This window comes from Coregonus lavaretus (assembly GCF_964263955.1).
Source record: "Coregonus lavaretus genome assembly, chromosome: 19".
Classification (NCBI taxonomy): Eukaryota; Metazoa; Chordata; class Actinopteri; order Salmoniformes; family Salmonidae; genus Coregonus; species Coregonus lavaretus.
In genome coordinates this window covers 43051896-43067852 of record NC_140006.1, presented here as the reverse complement: position 1 = coordinate 43067852, position 15957 = coordinate 43051896, and the positions used below count along the sequence as shown (strand labels likewise).

Sequence of the window (15957 nt, the reverse complement as noted above, 5' to 3'; positions counted from 1 at the left end):
AACCCAAAGGAAATTGCGAATCATTGCAATAGCCTATTAAACATAAATAGACTATGAAAGACAATGTAAAATAAAAAAAGAGGGAACTGCATGAGAGGTAGCTATGCTAGGAGGTGGGTAAAAAAAAGACTGCACCTCCTTTAAATTGGTGTGCGCTTTCGTTTCAGTCTTTACGGTAGTATTTACATTAGAAGAAACTCAGGAAGAGGCCAAAGATCGCAGAAAATAGTCCGATGGAAAGGAAATAATGAGAAGATCTCAATTGGACCCTCCTTGCGTCCTCTCTCCTCGTATCCTTCTCAAAACCAATTGGATGAAAAAGTCAGAGGTCCCGCCCCTCTGACATTCTCCTCCAATGGATTTTGAGAAGGAGACGAGGAGAGAGGGCACAAGAAGAATGCGATTGAGATCTTCTCATTGATCCTTTTTTTACAAAAGCCGCAGAGGCCGCTACAGAAAGACTATAGTGTGGCATACCACCCGCTCTTACTTCAAGCACAGTTCAGCGGCGGCTGTGCGTGTTTCAGCACGTGCTGGAAGATCCACCCTTGGCTCTTTCTTGGGGAATGCGCTTCTTTTGACAACTTGTTTGATATGGTTTGAGAGGACGACACGGACTGCAGGTTAAACCGTAGCATTCGTAGCAGTTTCTACTATATTCTAAAGAAGGGGACACACATTTTGCAACCTATGCAAATCGGATGAATCTTGGTAGGCTAAACACAGGAATTGAGTTTATGCGCGCGCGTTCCTAAAAAAAAAAAAAAGGGGGACTGACTGGATTGAAATGACCATGTCCGAGGAGAAGAGTTCGGGGTCCGGAGGGAAAGAGGAAGAGAGCGAGGATGAGAGTGAAATCTTGGAAGAAAGCCCCTGCGGCCGCTGGCAGAAGCGAAAGGAGCAGGTACTGTATTGCTCAGATAATTGTTAAATTCATGGATGACATGCCCAAAGTACAGCTTGTTTTAGTTAGCCATTGAATGCCGAAGTCTTCAGTTGCGCAATAAGGGTCACGTTCAGGTGGGTGCAATGTTGCAGATTGAATCATTATGTCAGCTCTATGCATTTCTCTGTTCCACTAGCCTTACATGACAGAGAAATATGTCCGCTCAACTCAATGTCTTTTTATATTTGAATGTTCTGAATTGTTGTAGTTAGCTTACAACAAAAATGCTCAAAATTCTTAACATTCTTACAAATATGTTTGTCATATTTTGTTTTGTCATTGCATCATTTATTATGAAAATATGTCTAGAACGCCTTACAAACACTCCAGTCCAACTCATTTCATTAAGATCTCCCTTCTTAAGACATTGTTTGGGATGCACAGAATATAGGATTATTATATCAAATTGATAGGTAAAATGGTTCTTTGGGCATTTGAAGATCTGTTGATCTATGCAGAACAGGTGTACCTCAAACACACAATGCCTTTAAAGGGGAAATCTGCAGTTAAAACAATAAAGCGACACCCCACCTCTGTTTTGGTAAATAGCTAAAGGATGGGGCTGGAAAATTGTAACCAATCTCAAATTAATTGACAGCGCTATGGATGCAAAGACTGACCATCCATGAGATCATAATTATAGTTTTAACCTTGTTTTGAGGCTATACGGTGTTTGTTTATAATTAAATTGTTTACAAACGTTGGCGCAAAACATGCTTATATTTTGGGTTCTGATGGGGTAGGACAGTTTTACTAAACTCATTAGGCATTTATAAGTTTTATTCTTCAATAAACAATGCAATAATCAGCAATCTTAGGTTGCCCTTTATCCACTTTAATTTTGTTCTGATGCTTGGAAACATCCAAGTAGGATCCCATGGGCAAATAGCAGAACACACTATGTCTACAAAGTATATACATAGGCAAGATTATGGACAACAACAATTGTGTGAAAACGGTTCCATGTCAAAATGGTAGTAGCGCATTCTCGACAGTTGAAATTAGGCTATTGGGTGTTGAAGTGACAATTGAACAGCAGTAAATATTACAGATTGCACCTTTTTAGGCTTCAGAGATGTGAGCCTCATGAGCTACTGTCCTTTTCTCTTGTGCAGCTGATGTAGCAGTGCTGTTCTGCAGTGACGGGGAATCATTTAGGCCTGGCTGTGTACATTTACATTTTACATTTACGTCATTTAGCAGACGCTCTTATCCAGAGCGACTTACATTATTATTATTTTTTTATACCCCCGTGGGAAACGAACCCACAACCCTGGCGTTGCAAACGCCATGCTCTACCAACTGAGCTACATCCCTGCCGGCCATTCCCTCCCCTACCCTAGACAACGCTGGGCCAATTGTGCGCCGCCCCATTGGTCTCCCGGTCACGGCCGGCTACGACAGAGCCTGGATTCGAACCAGGATCTCTAGTGGCACAGCTAGCACTGCGCCACTCGGGAGACTCAAGAGATGGGGCGGCAGGTAGATGGGGTCGGCAGGTAGCCTAGCGTTTAAGAATGTTGGGCCAGTAAGGTCGCTGGTTCGAATCCCTGAGCCGGCAAGGGGGGGATAATCTGCTGTTCTGCCCTTGATCAAGGCAGTTAACCCCCCAACAACACCCGCTCCTCGGTCGCCGATGACATGGACGTCGATTTAAGGCAGCCCCCCCGCACCTCTCTGATTCAGAGGGGTTGGGTTAAATGCGGAAGACACATTTTGGTTGAATGCATTCAGTTGTGCAACTGACTAGAGAACCTGCCCCCTGACAGACTATGACAGCATAGGGATTGGGTGTGTAACTGCGGCTGGGGTAATAATGTACCTGTGAATGGGTGCTGAAGTGTGGTATGTACGTAGACAGACACTTCCCTGTGAAATCCAATAACTATGATGGAAGTACTGAGGGGCCCAAGCATACCACGTGTAGGTGGCACGCTGTCATCAACATTGGGCGAAGGGGGCATAGCCATAGTAGGCCTCTGTTGCAAAAATTGTCCAACTTTAGAGAGATGATGATCTGCAGGTTTTCGTTCCTCCCTTCCATGTTTTCTCACATCTTTTACATTCAGCAGTGGTCCTGCGGGCTTACTCGGTGCTCTGACAACTGGGCAAAGTCATGGTCATACCAATATGGGCCAATGAGCGTCCAGTCAATCAAATCAGCATGTTATGAGTAACTTTTACACAACAATGGCAGCTACACAGGGCTGCTGAGTTTAATGTGTTCGCCCATTGCATTCTCTAGATAAAAGTGTGTATATATATATGTGTGTGTGTGTGTGTGTGTATATGTATACAAACTTATCATGTTTAAACAAATGTGGCCGATAATGGGGGTTGTCTGACCCAGTCACCCCCTAACTCGGCACCTATGATACCATACCTCTCTGTCCCCCTCCCATAAAGTCTGTGTGAAGGCAGAGTGATGTCACTGTTTTCCCCTCATACTTGTATGTGTGTTAGTTTGTCAAGGGGCTTGAGGGCAGGGAGTGTCGTGTTAGAACGAGCCACTCATACAAAGGCTGAAAGCCAGGTTTGTTTGCAGTGATTTTTTGCTCAGGATGTTTAGCGCCGTCGCTCGGAGGAATGCCTGTTAGGTTTTACGAGGAGGCTTGAAAGGCAGCACCTCTGTGTTTCTAGGAGACCGCAAGTATGAGTAAAGGGCAATGAATGAGTCCTGGTGAAAACAGATCTCAGAAATTGCCAACATTAGCCTCTTGTCTTTTGCTTTCATGGGCAGTGTGTTTCCTTCTTCGTCCAGGCATGAAACCCCAGTTTGTATATTTCATAAAATGTATTTTCCGGTCTGTTCTCTACGTAGGTATACCTTTACAGTGCTGGTTAGAGTACTGTTCTCCTGCTAGGACCCAGTATGATTAAGACTTTACATAGAAAAGGCCTAATAATTGTAAACTTCACATACTAGAGTTTTGAAGTATACCTAGCTAGCCCTTGGCAGTATACCTAGCTAGCCCTTGGCAGTATACCTAGCTAGCCCTTGGCAGTACACCTAGCTAGCCCTTGGCAGTACACCTAGCTAGCCCTTGGCAGTACACCTAGCTAGCCCTTGGCAGTACACCTAGCTAGCCCTTGGCAGTACACCTAGCTATCCCTTGGCAGTACACCTAGCTAGCCCTTGGCAGTATACCTAGCTAGCCCATGGCAGTACACCTACAGTGGGGAGAACAAGTATTTGATACACTGCCGATTTTGCAGGTTTTCCTACTTACAAAGCATGTAGAGGTCTGTAATTTTTATCATAGGTACACTTCAACTGTGAGAGACTGAATCTAAAACAAAAATCCAGAAAATCACATTGTATGATTTTTAAGTAATTAATTTGCATTTTATTGCATGACAAAAGTATTTTATCACCTACCAACCAGTAAGAATTCCGGCTCTCACAGACCTGTTAGTTTTTATTTAAGAAGCCCTCCTGTTCTCCACTCATTACCTGTATTAACTGCACCTGTTTGAACTCGTTACCTGTATAAAAGACACCTGTCCACACACTCAATCAAACAGACTCCAACCTCTCCACAATGGCCAAGACCAGAGAGCTGTGTAAGGACACCAGGGATAAAATTGTACACCTGCACAAGGCTGGGATGGGCTACAGGACAATAGGCAAGCAGCTTGGTGAGAAGGCAACAACTGTTGGCGCAATTATTAGAAAATGGAAGAAGTTCAAGATGACGGTCAATCACCCTCGGTCTGGGGCTCCATGCAAGATCTCACCTCGTGGGGCATCAATGATCATGAGGAAGGTGAGGGATCAGCCCAGAACTACACGGCAGGACCTGGTCAATGACCTGAAGAGAGCTGGGACCACAGTCTCAAAGAAAACCATTAGTAACACACTACGCCGTCATGGATTAAAATCCTGCAGCGCACACAAGGTCCCCCTGCTCAAGCCAGCGCATGTCCAGGCCCGTCTGAAGTTTGCCAATGACCATCTGGATGATCCAGAGGAGGAATGGGGGAAGGTCATGTGGTCTGATGAGATAAAAATAGAGATTTTTGGTCTAAACTCTACTCGCTGTGTTTGGAGGAAGAAGGATGAGTCCAACCCCAAGAACACCATCCCAACCGTGAAGCATGGAGGTGGAAACATCATTCTTTGGGTATGCTTTTCTGCAAAGGGGACAGGACGACTGCACCGTATTGAGTGGAGGATGGATGTGGCCATGTATCGCGAGAGCTTGGCCAACAACCTCCTTCCCTCAGTAAGAGCATTGAAGATGGGTCGTGGCTGGGTCTTCCAGCATGACAACGACCCGAAACACACAGCCAGGGCAACTAAGGAGTGGCTCCGTAAGAAGCATCTCAAGGTCTTGGAGTGGCCTAGCCAGTCTCCAGACCTGAACACAATAGAAAATCTTTGGAGGGAGCTGAAAGTCCGTATTGCCCAGCGACAGCCCCAAAACCTGAAGGATCTGGAGAAGGTCTGTATGGAGGAGTGGGCCAAAATCCCTGCTGCAGTGTGTGCAAACCCGGTCAAGACCTACAGGAAACATATGATCTCTGTAAATGCAAACAAAGGTTTCTGTACCAAATATTAAGTTCTGCTTTTCTGATGTATCAAATACATATGTCATGCAATAAAATGCAAATTAATTACTTAAAAATCATACAATGTGATTTTCTGGATTTTTGTTTTAGATTCCGTCTCTCACAGTTGAAGTGTACCTATGATAAAAATTACAGACCTCTACATGCTTTGTAAGTAGGAAAACCTGCAAAATCGGCAGTGTATCAAATACTTGTTCTCCCCACTGTACCTAACCCTTGGGGGCATCAGCACTCCTTTTGTCAACCTTGACGAGGGATCAGCATTGTTCAGATTTGAATGACAAATCCAACACAAAAGACTGCAATTATGTTATTTATTATAATAAATGACTGCAGTTATCTGTTAGCCAATTCTCTTTTCCACGTATTTGACATACTGTTGCTTTACGCTACAGAGGGGTCGGCAGATTACCATAGCAATGAGAATTGTTTTATTTTACCTTTTTTAGCTATTTACAAAGCCGACAATTTAGACAACCTGTCAGTGTACCCTGCAATTAAATGAGCGAGTGTTGTAAACTGGGACTACTGGAAGGTACTGACTGACACTACATAACAGGAAACACCACATTCCTCTGCCAATGTGTAGCTGTCTATAAGACAGTATTCTACAGAACAGGCAGCCTATATACACATTTCTAGGTTTTTAGATCTGAGTCATCCAGAGTTTGCACATTAGATGATTCATATACAAACTGCATACATCATTAATTTAGCACACAGCTGATACATAGAAAATTTTATTTTTGCTGATGTTTCCAAATGCATTCAATAATTCAGGCAGACGCTATCGTCGTTAGCATCTGAGACCACAGAAAGCACCATAGTAGCACAATAGAAATCCTTGTTCGTCGAATGACAGCAAACACGCAGCATCACAAGACTACCATTAGCTGGCGGATCTGATCTCGGACCGGATGGAGGGATGCCTGGCTGGGCCAGGGGAATTAAATGAGAGTAGATTCAATCTTTCGAAAATCCAGCTGTCATCATTCTCCAGGACATTAGCTTTGATCGGGCCACCTCTGTTCACATTTGACAAGGCGTTCCAAGTAAACTCATACAACTTTTTCAAATGGTTAGTGTACACAAGCCTTTGCAACTGAGACTTTTTTTAAAAACGTAATCCTCTCAAATGTGGGCACTATTGAAATTAAGCGACATTTAGACTGACCCAGACTCTTAAACTTGCACGGACACTCGCTCTCTTAGTCTAACCTTCCCTTTTGGCAGCCGATCAGCAGAGTGAGCCCCATTGCAGAGTCATAGAGCTATGGCTGGAGATCACCTCCAACTTTCCATCAGGAAAGCCCTCATGCTTGTAGTGGACTCAAGGTTTACTGATTTTTGAGGAAGACCGGAATAAACGCAGTACATCATCATTCTATCATCTGCAGGTTCTACCGTATAGGGGGATAAACATTTATGGGGAGCGTTTTTAATTTATTTGGGGAAAAACAGGATTTTGTTCAAAAAGCTTTACTTGTTTGCGAAAAGAACATCAATACTTGGGGAATAAAATGGGACCTTTTAGAGATATTAACATGTCGGGAATGGAGGTCATTTTGGAACACTGAAATGTCAGGTAAATTCACTTAAACCGCATCAAACATTTTTATTGAAAATATTAATTGCGTATTTACCAACAAGCTCTGTCTTACTGCAGAATTAGACATTCATCCACGTTCTCCAAATGTCACGTTTCAAAGTGATTGGTTAAGTTTAGGCAGTCATTCCAAATGGTTAAGGTTTGGGATAGGGTTAAAATACAAATAAATGTCCGTGACTGGGATCAAACGCTCAACCTTCTGATCCAGAGTCACGGGATTACGCTCATCCACCACCCCTGGCCACAACACCCTAGCAAAACCCAAGCCTACTTGATGGTTATGACACTCACCGTTTCTCCTAGTGGCCGGTTTTGAAGGCATTTCCCGACGTCCTCAGGACATGGATAGTCGTCCAATTTCGACGTCAATCTTGAACGACCTAGCTGGTATTTACATGGGTATTCTAACCATTTAGCCAATTATTGTATCCGATGGAATTTGAGCAATGTTTACGATTGTCTGTAGCCTCCAGAATATTTTTTTTTCTCTCCATTTTTAATGTTCCTGTTTTCATATTACATGTTGGGTTGACCCGGCAGTACATAACTCTTGAGGTTAGAATCTTTGAGGTTCTACTCTACTGTAATGGCATTGGCTAATGTTGCAATTGGCTTTAAGAAGAGGTATTTACTCAAGGAGGCACTTGTTGACATTCTCCTCCCGGTAATGGATTTTATTTGGGTCCTTTTTTGATGAATGACCAGTCGAACAAACTGCTGTTGTATTGTTGTGCAGCCAGACTATCTTGAAGTCCGACACTTTGCAGCCTCCATGAATTTGGCCCTTTTTTGTATTTACTGTAGTACAGTCAACATCCCAAAATTGGGCAATATTGCCAAAAATCTGGATAGCAGCCTAATGAGGTTTGTGTACGGCTTTATTTTTTTAAACCTTTTATTTAACTAGGCAAGTCAATTAAGAACAAATTCTTATTTACAATGGCCGACTGTGCGCCACCCTATGGGACTCCCAATCACGGCCGGTTGTGATACAGCCTGGATTCGAACCAGGGGGTCTGTAGTGACGCCTCAAGCACTGAGATGCAGTGTCTTAGACCGCTGTGCCACTCGGGAGCGCAGCCGCACATAAACCACATTAACCAGCCTGTATAACAATACCCAATCCACATAAACCAGCCTGTATAACAATACCCAATCCACATTAACCAGCCTGTATAACAATACCCAATCCACATTAACCAGCCTGTATAACAATACCCAATCCACATAAACCAGCCTGTATAACAATACCCAATCCACATTAACCAGCCTGTATAACAATACCCAATCCACATAAACCAGCCTGTATAACAATACCCAATCCACATTAACCAGCCTGTATAACAATACCCAATCCACATTAACCAGCCTGTATAACAATACCCAATCCACATAAACCAGCCTGTATAACAATACCCAATCCACATTAACCAGCCTGTATAACAATACCCAATCCACATAAAGCAGCCTGTATAAAAATACCCAATCCACATAAAGCAGCCTGTATAACAATACCCAATCCACATAAACCAGCCTGTATAACAATACCCAATCCACATAAACCAGCCTGTATAACAATACCCAATCCACATAAACCAGCCTGTATAACAATACCCAATCCACATAAACCAGCCTGTATAACAATACCCAATCCATATAAACCAGCCTGTATAACAATACCCAATCCACATAAACCAGCCTGTATAACAATACCCAATCCACATAAACCAGCCTGTATAACAATACCCAATCCACATAAACCAGCCTGTATAACAATACCCAATCCACATAAACCAGCCTGTATAACAATACCCAATCCACATAAACCAGCCTGTATAACAATACCCAATCCACATAAACCAGCCTGTATAACAATACCCAATCCACATTAACCAGCCTGTATAACAATACCCAATCCACATAAACCAGCCTGTATAACAATACCCAATCCACATTAACCAGCCTGAAGACAAATATTAACTTCAAGTGCTCATAGGCAAGGACATGACTGAGGAGCCGAAATCTACATTGATGTCTCCAACCCCACACTAACTCGCTCTCGCTCTCGCTCTCGCTCTCGCTCTCGCTCTCGCTCTCGCTCTCGCTCTCGCTCTCGCTCTCGCTCTCGCTCTCGCTCTCGCGCTCGCTCTCGCGCTCTCTCTCGCGCTCTCTCTCGCGCTCTCTCTCGCGCTCTCTCTCGCGCTCTCTCTCGCGCTCTCTCTCGCGCTCTCTCTCGCGCTCTCTCTCGCGCTCTCTCGCGCTCTCTCGCGCTCTCTCGCGCTCTCTCTCTCTCTCTCGCGCTCTCTCTCTCGCGCTCTCTCTCTCGCGCTCTCTCTCTCGCGCTCTCTCTCTCGCGCTCTCTCTCTCGCGCTCTCTCTCTCGCGCTCTCTCTCTCGCTCTCTCGCTCTCTCGCGCTCTCTCGCTCTCTCGCTCTCTCTCTCTCGCGCTCTCTCTCTCTGGCCAAATTCAATTATAGAAAAGTTATTTTTCGGGAACCGTAAACTGTTCCATAATGTCTGGCGAAAATGTTTTCCTGGCCTGCTTGTATTAAACAAGCATGAATTATATCCATTATAGTTGTAGTTAGTAAGGTTGGCAATTGAACCCTTGCAACTAAGAACCTAAATCTATGTTTTGGGAAATGTTGGGGATATGACATTTCTAGTTTTATAGATATGAATAACTGGATGATTCATATTGAGTATACAACTAGAAATGTCATATCACTCAAGTTTTCCCGAACAGATGCATGTATGGTTCTTTTTGTTGCAAGGGTTCAATTGATGGCTTAAGTTAGCGTCACAGCAAAACAATCCCATGGGTTTTCAACCCATATCCCAAGATAACGATAATGTGTCATCACAAAGTAACATCAGGTAATTTTATTAGATGTTTAAATGACATGTTTTGACACCAGAGTGAGTTAATCCAATGTTTGAGCTGTAGCTTGAGTTATCCTATGTAGGCCAGTAGATACAACATCCACGATAATCCATTATTTTTACTTTTGCTAATATCAGGGAAGTGTTAACTAATCGATTGTGGACACAGTTTACAGCAGGTGTAAAAGGTGCAGCGAAATGCTTGTGTACTAGTTCCCTCAACATTGCACTACAAAAATCAACAATAGGGAGTATAGTCAAATAACAAAGAACCAGTAATACACGAGGTAATACCCTGATATGTACACAATAGGATATACAGAGTAGATCATGAACGTACTATGTCGAGTAGCAGGTAGCCTAGCGGTTTAGAGCGTTGGGTCAGTAACTGAAAGGTCGCTGGTTCTAATCCCTGAGCCGATTTAGGTGAACAATCTGTCTGTGCACTTGGGCAAGGCACTGAACTCTAATTGCTCCTGTAAGTCGCTCTGGATAAGAGCGTCTGCTAAATGACTCAAATGTAAGTATGACTGTATTTACAATATAAAATGGGTAAAAGTAAATAAAGGATTATTGTGGGTGCTGTCACAACTCAACGTAAAATTAATTTCACCCAAACATGTATTGTATGATTGGATGAACCATCCGTTAAGTGGTACAGCAGGATAGGAAGAATTTTAATGTCCCTGAGGGGAAAACTGTCTTAGATGCACAGTACTGCTGTGTATAAAATAGATACTGTACATTACACACTCGACATTTAAAAAAAATCCATTGCGCATTACCCATGTCACATACAACACTTTTTACATTTTAGTCATTTAGCAGACGCTCTTATTTTTATTTTTTCATACTGGTCCCCCGTGGGAAACGAACCCACATCCCTGGCGTTGCAAATGCCATGCTCTACCAACTGAGCTACACGGGACTACAACCACATACATATTGCGCGCTTCCCTGGCACAACTGCCCTGACACATTTAGTCAGTGACTCCAGTATCACTGCTCAGCTTAACTTATTGCTGTTTAGGTATTTGATGGACACGAAGGAGTGCTTATACCTGTTCAGTTTACACGTAGGGACCCTATAGGGTCTGCCTGAGGGGACGAGCTGATACTCAAGAGAGAATTACATGGGAGTATCTAACTGTCTGTTCAACAGTAGTATGCTGGGAAGGCTACTGCCTCACACCATGACCTTCATGGCAGTTTGTGGGCAATTTGAGAGAGGCCTATATAGGGGACCTCTTCACCCGGGCAATTAGGCACATTTTAGGCAATTAGGCACATCAATTAGGCACATTTTCTGTAAATGTACATTGTTTTCCATGACTGCTTTGCCTCTGGACGATATGACTCTAGTCATCACTAGGGCTGTGGCAGTCACAATTTTGTCAGCCGGTGATTGTAAAGCAAATAACTGTCGGTCTCACGGTAATTGACTGTTCATTTAACAAACACATTTAGTATCTCCTGGCTTCCAAGCCACTGATGCAGATATTTGGAACACCTACATTTTTAAATCCATGTAATGTAAATCCATGTAATAAAGCCTACACCTTCACAATAAATCCATTTTAAAGAAACATGATATGAAGAAAATGTAGTCTATTTCAGAAGGACAGAATAGCGTACTCTGAGTTGTCCTTATGTTAGGCCCTGATCTGGCTATGCCATATGGCTGTGGGCTACACTAGTTCATTTAGCAGACAAGATTTGCTTAGAATTCCTTGGCATTATTTTATAGGATGAAGAATACAATTGAACATAGCTGAATAAAATAGGATATTTTCTCCAAACGATTTGAGGGGGTGGCGCAGTGGTTTAAGGCACTGCATCTCAGTGCTTGAAGCGTCACTACAGACCCCCTGGTTCGATTCCAGGCTGTATCACAACCGGCCGTGATTGGGAGTCCCATAGGGTGGTGCACAATTGGCCCAGCGTCGTCCGGGTTTGGCCGGTGTAGGCCGTCATTGTAAATAAGTATTTGTTCTTAACTGACTTGCCTAGTTAAATAAATAAATACAATTCTGTGTTGAGCGGTTAACAAAGAAATAGTTATTCCTATATGCTTAATTTAGAGTTATTAATGTAACTTTAGTTGTTCTACAAACATTGGGCTATATGTTTTGATTTTTAATACATTGAAAGGCTGCATGATGCGTCTCTAATGATGATTTGAAAAAAGTTGCTTGAAAGGCATGAGCTCTGCTTTGTTGTTTGCTGTACACACTTCATCAGTCTGTCATTCACAATTTGAGAAGTACTTGATAATTCCTCGAATTTCCCAGCGGCATCCCCTTTGTGTGGTCATAATGCACCCCAAAAAAATCCATGCCTTTTGCTGCCTGCTCTGAAGCACCTCTCATCTCACTCACACGGCTCTCCATCACGTGATCGGGTCTTTCTAACAGGCTACAAGTGAAGACAGACACAACGGGGATGAAACTGCACGGGTTCTTATCCAATGCATAGGTGCATATGGAAGAACTGTCCACATTTACTTTAAGTCAGCCAACAAGATGAGTAGGCCTAACGAACAGCAAAAGCACTAGCCTATGTCAATCTACTATCCCCCATAGTACAAAAGTTGACCTATTTTGTGCGAGAAATAAATATTCCAAACATAGTCTGGGACAGTTGTGGGATGCGATAGATCCCAAATTAATACAACCACTAGCATCAAAAACATTTAAAAAGCAATGAGTCTGATGCAACAGATCAGAACGTTTAATGTTGATAAACTATTAGGCTATTTCTTCACATTATAAGCGCAGCAATGCGCACATGGTAGTAGGCTATAAGCGCAAATGTTCCATTAGCGGAAAACACCATTATCAAAAGACCGCAAATGTGATTATGCATGTAATGCTTTTATAAAGGTTATAATTATAAAGGTGCATTTTTATGGTGATAATTATCTTCCCCAAGCTTGAAACTCACGTGCTGCTTATATATGCCAGTTAGGCTCTACACCGGTTGTAAAGCGGATTAATGTGCTTCATTTTAAGGAGTTATTAGGCCACTTTAGTTGTGACGCAAACCTTATTAAAACATATAGGCCTGTGGGCTAGGCTACATGAGGTGTGCAACTATGATTCGAAAAAGGCATTGTTTCTTGCCTTATGCTGGCCATAATATATAATTCACAAGTGATAGGCTAATAGTCACCCATCAGACTATTCTTGATTTAATCTTGTCTTTACATATACTAAATAATATACGTGTGAAATTCGTTTTGATTTAGAATGGACCATTATCATGCACCTGTCTCGAAACAGGGGGCAAGGGAAGAAATACATGTAATCTCTGCACTTAAATAGTGACTGGAGGATGCTTTTCCCTGTGGTTCATTTTCATGCCAGCCAGGTAGGCTATACTCCTGTTGTAAAGACGAGCAATGTGCTTAATATTAATAAAGGTAGTAGGCCTAGCCTATAGAAAAGCTGATGGGATCCGCCTCTGACTGCCTTCATGACTCTTGGCTACCGGTGTGGCGGTAATACGGTCACCGCAACAGCCCTAGTCATGAGCGTATCCTGAGGAGGAGTTCCTCAGATTTGTAATCAGATTTTGTCAGGAACCCACATCAACATGATAACATTCCTATTATGTTTTTCTAGAACCCGCAATGTTTTGAGGACAACCAGCTAGTTTGAACCTGAACAGCCCCCCCCTTTTAGGAAAGCAAAGCAAGTCCGACGTGGGTTTTCTCTCCTTCGTCACCCTCTTGGCTCACTGCCAGCGAAAAAGTACAACCAGAAAGACATCTGTGTTGCATCATGGGGCTCTGTAGATGGCCTTGTTCCTGTTGTGTTTTTCTACTCCCCGGGTTTCTTGGAAAGGCAACGAAATGTGGGCGTTTTTTACTCATGTCTCTAAACCCAGGGCCTTGCTTTGCACCCATCGGAATATACACAGCAAACATGTCACTCACTCATGTTCATGGCTTGGTATGTATGTATGTATGTGCAGTTTCTCCAGACAAAATTATTGGATGGATTTTCTATGGATTCAAATCCTCTGGTTAGCAGGTCCATAGCCTCTCGCAAAAGGCACTTTCTCACAGATCTTGTTTTTCACCAAGGAGAGATGCTGTTAACCCTGTGTTCTCTCTATTTCTAGCAAGATGGATAAAACAAGTTAGTCTTTATTGTGCCAGAGGGAAATTAACCTAACATGGAAACCATACAATACACACATCCAGACACGTCAAGTAACATTCACCAATATATACGGCACTGTCATCTGTTTGTGTTGGTTACACTAATCAGCCCCACTTCCCTCTTACATACAGTGTTGTCAATGTATAGAGTCTTAGGAAACCAAATGTTAATTTTTTATTTATTTTTTACTTCACTGGACCTCCTTCAACTTTAAAAGAACTGTTTGTCTGCGACTAACAGCAACCTTATGTTATGTGCTACAGTTCGCTGTAATGCTGTCGTCGTCCTTAGCACCATGCAAAGAATCCCAGATGTGGAATATCCGTACCAGAGAGTATCCTCAATGTCTTGAGGGAACATTGTGTTTTCACCCTCGGTGCTATTAATATATTACAGCTATTATTCTTGTCTAAGCAAGAGTTAAAGGGACAGTTCACCCAAATAAGTAAAATCAATAGGCCTAATTTGGATGAACTATCCCTTTAATTTATAATGTGGTTTACTTCATAGAACTACAGTTATGAAAGTTGAGAATTATAAGCAATGTGAAAATAAGGATGAGGAGGAGGAAGAAGAAGTAAAGAGTGATTGTCCTGGGGTGTATTCATTAGTTGGATTCCGTCGCAAAACGTATGGTCTGTTGCAAAAACGTTTTGCAACAGAAACCGTTTACGCCAAACGGAAAATGTTTCGCAACGAAAACGAGAGTTTCTATTGGTCAAATTCAGGTAGGTACCTCTCTGTTCCCGTTTGCTCTGTTTGCTGCCGGTTGGTTCCTAGAGTAAACTGTAAACAGTCTCCGTTGCTAACCGTTTTTCCAACGGAATCTGTCTAATGAATACACCACTGTACTTATTGGTCCACTTGTCTGATTGGCCAGGCCTGCTCTCACTTTAGAGGAGCATGTCACCCCTCTCCTGTGCTGCATTCCATTCCCAAAAAAATCCTTCCCCCAAAATGCTCCCTTTCCATCACATTGTGGGGGAAATGCCCAAGCTAAGAAGTGGGGGGATGTAAGCAAATTGAGGGAGAAGTCACACTACCTCAGTCCCTCTTGTTTTTTAAATTTTTAAATTTTTATTAATTTTTTCTTGGCGCCAGTTTGAAAGTAGAATTTTGAAATTTAAGACCTTTTCAACAAAATATTTGTTCAGATCTGTCATTACTGTAGCCGAGATCAACTTTTCACCCCCAGGAGTGTATATATATATATATATATATATGTTTGTTTGTTTGTTTGTTTGTTTTTCTGCCTTCAGATGTCCCAGCCAAACACACGTGATGCATGAGTCATCGCTCAACGTTTGTAGCGGGTTGCTTCCAGATGACTGCCTTGACACCAAGGTCGGCGGGGCAATCAATAATGTGGCCCGTCTTTGAGATTGAACGTCAATATTATCCTTTTTACCGCACCTGAACCTCTCCCCAAATACATTCTTTACAGTCAATAGTGGTAGGTCCTGTGAGATAATGACACGTGACGTATGTCTACAAAACAGTGCACAGTGAGTTGCCAAGAATGACCGTAACGTTTTGAAAATACGGAATGGCGCTTAATAATCCCCACCTTCTCAAGGACATCATCAAAATATACTATTTGATTGAGACATGATGACAGCAATCCTTTTAAGATGGACAATACCATATTACACAACAGAGGCTAGCTACACTACTGGAATATCGCCATGCATGATATTATATGGTTGCTATGGGGCATAACTTGGCAATTCTTTTTCTGTTGTAACCCTCAAGATGTTTTTGAAGTCTGTACACAGTTATTAA

The 15957-nt window shown here is 42.6% G+C and overlaps 1 protein-coding gene across 1 annotated transcript in view; it reads left to right on the top strand.

Annotated features, from left to right (window-relative positions):
* Positions 1 to 470: 470 nt before the first annotated feature.
* Positions 471 to 15957, top strand: part of LOC311147166 (nuclear receptor-binding protein 2-like) — a 58594-nt gene continuing 43107 nt past the window's right edge. Inside the window, exon 1 of the mRNA XM_084183802.1 lies at positions 471 to 904. Coding sequence (XP_084039928.1) covers positions 788 to 904 — 117 coding nt within the window. The 5' untranslated portion in view covers positions 471 to 787. The remainder of the gene's footprint in view (positions 905 to 15957) is intronic.